The sequence below is a fragment of the Triticum aestivum genome, chromosome 1B (genome assembly GCF_018294505.1).
Source record: "Triticum aestivum cultivar Chinese Spring chromosome 1B, IWGSC CS RefSeq v2.1, whole genome shotgun sequence".
Taxonomy (NCBI): domain Eukaryota; kingdom Viridiplantae; phylum Streptophyta; class Magnoliopsida; order Poales; family Poaceae; genus Triticum; species Triticum aestivum.
The window spans coordinates 346,112,127-346,118,805 of NC_057795.1; the positions used below are offsets into that span (position 1 = coordinate 346,112,127).

Sequence of the window (6,679 nt, forward strand, 5' to 3'; positions counted from 1 at the left end):
ACCTAGGTTCAGGCCCTCTCGAAGAGGTAATACCCTACGTCTTGCTTTTATTGTATTGATGATTGTGTATCGAGTACAAGCTTGATCTACCTCGAGATCGTAAGTTGTGTCCTAACCCTAGGGCTAGGAGGATGTGATTATGACCGGGTCCCCTCTACAAGCTAAACCCCTTGGCTTATATACACGCCAGAGGGGTATCTAGGGTTACATGGTCGGTTGCGGGTCCAAGGATGTGCATAGCGATGACCGAAGATATCCTTGGATTACACATCAAGTCGTCGGCAGAAGCTGTCTTGATCACGGCGAGGTGCGAGGCTTCCGGAGTCCTTATGAGAATGAGGGCCCATAAGCCTGGCCCAAGGATTGTGGGCCAACCAGGTTGGTACCCCCTAGTCCAGGACACCGTCAAATTGCTCTTTACTTTCTAGCCGCTTTGCCCTATCCCTATTTGCTTTTAATCGTGTAGCTAGCAAGAACAAGGGGATTGACAAACCCCCTTGCCTTTGTTGGGTGCAAGCAATTAATTTGTTGTGTGCAGGTACTGCTAATGTTGGTGGCTTGGTGCTTTCTACTCGTTGGATAAACCATGGTTCTTAACTGAGGGAAATACTTTTTGCTGTTATGCTACATCACCCTTCCTCTTCGAGGAAATCCAATAACTCCATCGAGAGTAGCAGCGGCATTTTGCCAAGACCTTCACATGCTGGTGGTTACTAGGTTGTTCCCGATGGCCACGTGGTTGATTCGTCACGGCACAACTACATTGTCTCTGACGCACCGCCGGCCGGTGTGCTCCTCCTTCCACTCCATGTGTTCGACGAATTTGGTGCAAGGAATTTTTTTTGCTTTCTTCTTGGGATGATTTTCTTTTGCTTTCTTTGCAAACAATATAATAGATGACAGTTCAAACTATTGCATGCACTGGAAGTGGAAAACTGCCATGTAGCATGGCATGGACAGTTCAAAGGATGCAACAAGGTTGCCACCGTCATTCTTGAGGTCGTGGCTGATCAGGGGCATGGATTTGGCATGCGTACTTTGGGACGCATGGTTCTTGCAATGACAACAATGTGCTCCAGAGGTCACCTCTATTTGCCAAGTTAGCCAACGGAGAGTCATCACCGGTGGAGTTCCTAGCCGCATCTACAACAGGGGCTACTACCTTGCGGATGGGATATATCCAAGGTGGTCTACTTTTGTGAAGCCAATTTTAAACTCAAGGTAAGAAATAACTCTACTTTCAGATTGCTCAAGCGGCCGCTAGGAAAGATGTGGAGAGTGCTCTCGGGATTTTACAGGACCGATTTGCTATTGTGCGAGGATTTTGGGACCAAGAGATCCTCTGTTACATCATGACGGCGTGCGTGATCATGCACAACATAATCATTGAAAATAAGCGTGGCGAAGATTAGGGCTACACCTTTTATGAGCTAATGGGGAAACCCGTGCAGCCGCGTAGAAGGGAGGACTGAATCTGATGCTTTGTTGAGACGTACCATGAGATTCGAGATGTCGATACCCACAATTAAAAACAATAAGGTGTGCATCAAGGCCGAACGCTCGCGCTAGCCACGTCGGATAGGAAACGACAAAACAAACGCGACGGGATTGGTCAAATCGCTCACAAACGCGGGATTGGTCTAAACCTAACGCGGGTCTCCACCAGACTCCACGAGGCCACGACGCCTTCCCTCTTTGCCGCCGCCGCCGCCTCCTCCTCCTCCTCTCTTCCCTCGTTCTCCAGCCGCCGCCGCTGCCCTCGATCCTTCCTCCTCGGCTCTACCCACCCCATCATCTGTCCTCTTTCCACTCCTCCTCCTCTCACAGGCCCTGCCGCCGCACATCACTGCTCCCCGTTGACAGTGAAGGCCCTGCAGATCCAGCCAGGAGGAGGCAGGTGACTCGAGCAGGGCTGGTCGCCACCGTGCGCCCACTCCGTCGTCACGGGTTGTCGCCACCGTGCGCCCACTCCGTCGTCACGGGTTGTCGTCAGGGGGGGGGGGGTTCTGCAAAAGTGCGTGACGGACCGACGAAACCCAATTTGCTTTATTATTAGGTAGAGATGTACCACTAAGTACTCCTAATTATGCTCTATCCTGTGATAACCTATGGTTTGCTTTTGGGCCCTCTTATCACATGCTTTTCAAGACGCTAAACCTATGTTGCTGCTTATGTTAAATGCACTATTCTCAGTCAGATATTTCATGTTTAGATCCATAATAGGCTTTCTCTGTATATATATTTCTATTTCTGCTGCTAAGTTTCTTAATTAAAGCAATCATCCCAAACGCTAATTAGAATAGAAATAGGTATTAAAGGGGCGACTACAACTAGGCACCGCCCAGCTCTCCCTCAAGAGGCGCGCCACGGGCACGCCCCAACATCTAGTGATCTTTAAAAGGACGCCATGGAGGAATGGTGGAAGTGACATGGGGAACAACATCCCTAATTTCATCTTCTCGTGTGATGTGTGATGAAAAATTTGTGTAATAATTTGAATAATGTATGTGATGTGTGATGAACAATTTGTTTGTAGTGTTTATGATTTATTTGAGAAGATGAGTTTAATACAAATATGTTCAATATGTATGCAATTATCGTGCTCAATATACATCATTTGTTGGAGCAAATGGTGTCTATTTTATATCATCGGTTAAAGTAACATGTTAGATGATGTTTTTTTAGGGGCATGCTCAAACTGATGTATAATGCACTTTTTGATGATGTAAAACTATTTTTTATGTGCCTTTTTATGTACTTTTTTTATTTTGAGGAGGTAAGAGTTGGGCTGTCGCACCACGGCGAGGTGGTTACCGCCAATCGGCGCCAGAATGGGCTTTCCTGGGCCAAGCGCGCCGTTGCGCGGTCGTAAGAATATATACCGAACAAAAAAGAAAAACAAATCCATCGTCGCTCTGAAAGAGATAAAACAAGCAAACCCTAGCTTGTCGGGAGATTCACTTCACCAATTCACCTTCGCCGCCGCTGCTGCCCGACCCGCCATGGCTTCCACCAGCACCACCTTACCTGATTGGTTGATGCTCGACCGCTTCGTGTTCTGGAGCGAGAACTTCACCTTCCCCAAGGACGCCGATTCAACCCTGGCCACCGGCACCAACTCCATGGATAAAAAGTTCCAGATCTGCTTCAAACTCGTTGAGCCGCCGGAGGTGTCCCGCCTTTTTCTGCAGATGGATGAAGGCTTGTCGCAGTCCCATAGCTTCGACATCATCGCCGCCCACCGCGCCGCGGTGCTCCTCCAGATGAGTTATCCTATCCTTGTGCCAGGCTACGAGAACATCATCCCGATGATCGACTACTTCCTCTACTATACCGCCGGTGGTGGCTCTCCGCCGTCTCTACAGCGGCTACCCCCTCTTGACGGGACCATTGCCCAGGTCCAGGACCAAATCAAGGCCAGTGCTGACGTCATGACGAATCAGTTTTTGCGCAGGCTGAAGTGCCTTGACCTAGGCGTCCTGTGCCGCGGAGAGGATGAGGTCGCCGTCGCACAGCTCGAGATCACCGAGTCCGGGGCGCCACCTAAACTCCAGGTCCTGTGCCCGTCTATCTCTCGCAGTTGGGAGGTCAAGCATCCGCCCATCGTACCCTGCGACGATGTGAAGGAATTTGATTTGGAGGAGGTCTTTAAGAACTTTGATGCTCACACAGTCATCCCCTTCAAGAGTTACCTGTGTTGGGTTGATTACTCCTTTGGTATCTTGTTCTGCGATGTGTTCAATGAGAGCCCCAAGCTCCTATACCTGGAACTCCCGGCTAAATTGCCCATATTATGGGCCGGACACAAGGGCCGAGCATGGGTAGAGGCGTACCACACCGTTGGTGTCACAGCGGGTGAGGTTATGAAATTTGTCAAAGTTGTCGATGGCAATGATGAGTTTTTTGAAACCACTGAACCTGCCAGTGATGATTTCACCATCACCTCCTGGGCACTAATAACAGAAAGCAACGGCGTGATGAAGTGGAAGCAGGATGCATCTATTAGATCCAGTGAGATAGGGTTTGGTGGACTCACACATCTTCCTCGTACCCCATTAGAGTACCCTGTTATCAGCATGTATGAGCCCAGTATCATTTACTTCATGATCGGGCATGACCAAGCATCGTACATGTATAATAAGGTATGGATTGTTGCCATTGACATTAGCAATGGCAAGGTGAAGTCGTCATCTGCATACATCAATGGTACAGAACAGGTGGGGGACCTCTGTGCTGATGAAGCTTTGTACTTTGCCAAAGAAAAACCCCAGGTTTACTCTACCTTTCTTCCTGCCGAGTTCTCCAAGCACCTCAATTTGCTTGGAACAAGGTAATTGCTTCTCATGAATTTACTTTGTGGTTTGTGCACAATATTCATATGGACTGTTTGTTTTCTCAGCCACTTATGTGTCTAGACTCTTCCTGCCCCATTTGGTGTTTGTGTCAATCAAGGGCAGTCTTGATCTTACTTCCAGGAAACAAAAATAACCTGGGATCTAGAGTTTGGAATTTGAATCAAAATTTTGAAGACAGATGTTAGTTGGCTGTGACCAATAGGAGTACTGTCTTACTCTCAGTTTTTCTCTTCATATTAGCTGTCACATCTGTATGATGGCCATCCTTCAAGGCTTCAACCAAATCTTTCTACCTGCAATTTCCAGCAAGTCAAGCTGCACCTTCTACCACCGAGTCTTTGGGTACTTCTTTTTGAGACAATGTTGGTGGGAGAGACACAAGGTGTAGATGCTGCCCTTTAGAAAAAGGAATCCGCCAGAGAGATGTCTCTGTTGTTTGATGTTTTGTTTGGTGTCATCTTTTAGCAGCCGGACTCATAGTTTTATATAGTAATACAATGCCCTTAGTTTTGTTGTTCGTTGGTGGGTTTCTTGTGTTTTTCTAGAGCTCAAGACAATGCATTCACCCGGAGTAGGGAATTCTATCCGACCTGGATGCAACCATTTATATGGCACTGCACCACCTTGTTACTGTAGAATGTGTAATTTATCATCTTGCAAGTCCTTACTGCCCCCATGGTGCTGGGTGCCATAGTTTCACCTGTCTAACTCCATGGCTTTGGCAACAGCCTGCCTGCACCATTACGGCCCATGCATCCCTTACGCCAGCACATTTGCTACCTCACACGGTCTTAACTGTACCTGACAATCACATGGAGGTCTGGTCATTTGCATTACAAAACAATTGACATCATAGAGGGTCTGACCTAATTTTATTAGTCAAGACATACATGTGACTTGATATCCGGAAGATTCTATGTATGTTCATTCTGAGCGGCTAACCCTAAAAATTGGATTAGTCCATCATCTATATAGTGAAACATTGGTATTCTCTATTTGTACTACTATTCATATCTTATGCTGCCTGGAGTCTGCAAGCAACCAAAACACCAGTCTAGCACATGAACGGTTCTATGTTCTGCGTATGTAACTCTGTTCTGTTTGTGTTGGAAGGATGGTTGCGTTGCGTTTTGCTCTTCCAAAGCAAATGCTTCTACATGATAACTGGTTCACTACATTGTGTCTAATGTAGTTGTGGTAAAGTAGTCTTTGTTTTCACAGTTGGAAGTACATTTTTCCACCCTTGTTTATCCCATGTTTGGTATACAACCCTACTGGTGATATTCTGCACTGTACCTATCTGAATCAACTATGGGCGTTCTATTAACTTGGCAGTATTCTTGTAGGACTGGTCTTCTCCAAGGTGGGAGCGATCAAGCTATCGGTATTGCAGTACCTGAAAAGAAGAGGAAGTTAATGTGATGAAGTTATCAGTTTGATAGATATGTTATGCGTCAAGCAACAACGTGAAAGGACGGGCAATAATTGAAAAGTGCATGTTTTGTTTGAATGCAGAATTTTTATCACCTTTTGGAACATCTGGTAGATGACTCCATGAAATTACTTCGTATTTGTTTCATATAGGAAATCTTGCAGTGTCCTTTCAATTTGTAATAGCTTATTCGCGTATTGTCTCGAAGTGTATGTGGTGTTGTTGACCCACCTCCTCACGGTCTTTGGTGTGGTGTGTCGTTGGATGGGCACATCGTGGATATGGGTCGTCCAATCAGCCTGTTGAATTGACACATCGTGGTGTGTTTTGGGCCGTTGGATTGGCACATCGTGCTGCGTTTGACCGTGGCCCACGCCTGCCCGTCAGCGTGGCATCTAGATGTTGCGCCTACCAGTAAGACGGGTTAGGATCCTTTGCAGTGCTGTACAGTCACTGCCATGTGGAACCTGGCCCCACATGTCATCGGCACTACAACACCATATGGTACTGTAGAGGATCCCAACCCAGTAAGACTGTTTAGCGGTTGTTTTGGTTCACTGATGCATGTTCTTTGTTGCATCCCAGCAAAATTGATGCGTCTGCATCCCAGCAATGAGCATCCCCATGGACATTCTATCACCACCGTAAACACGAAGCGGACCAATGATGAGAGCACGAGCACGTGCCATTGAAACTGAAGTTAACTCTTTCCTCTTTGAGCATTCTTTGGATTCACATGAGAATTGGCTTCTACCTCAAACAAAACATTATGCATTCTTAGATACCAAGGAGAAGGCTGTGAAGAGGAGGCAAGGAGGGAGAAGGAGGTGCCACAGGGTTTGGGTATGGGTGGAGCCACCCTATACCCTTACCAGTCATCCCAAACCTTACC

The 6,679-nt window shown here is 47.1% G+C and overlaps 1 protein-coding gene across 1 annotated transcript; it reads left to right on the top strand.

Moving 5' to 3' along the window:
* Positions 1-2,898: 2,898 nt before the first annotated feature.
* Positions 2,899-5,994, top strand: LOC123123139 (uncharacterized). The gene is made up of 2 exons (XM_044543595.1): positions 2,899-4,330; positions 5,702-5,994. The coding sequence occupies exons 1-2, from the start codon at positions 3,003-3,005 to the stop codon at positions 5,775-5,777; spliced, it is 1,404 nt and encodes a 467-aa protein (XP_044399530.1). The 5' UTR covers positions 2,899-3,002; the 3' UTR covers positions 5,778-5,994.
* Positions 5,995-6,679: the final 685 nt, after the last annotated feature.

Coding starts and splice junctions, on each gene's coding strand:
- LOC123123139 (XM_044543595.1), top strand. CDS start 3,003: ATGGCTTCCACCAGCACCACCTTACCTGATTGGTTGATGCTCGACCGC. Junction 4,331..5,701: donor CTCAATTTGCTTGGAACAAG/GTAATTGCTTCT, acceptor GTATTCTTGTAG/GACTGGTCTTCTCCAAGGTG.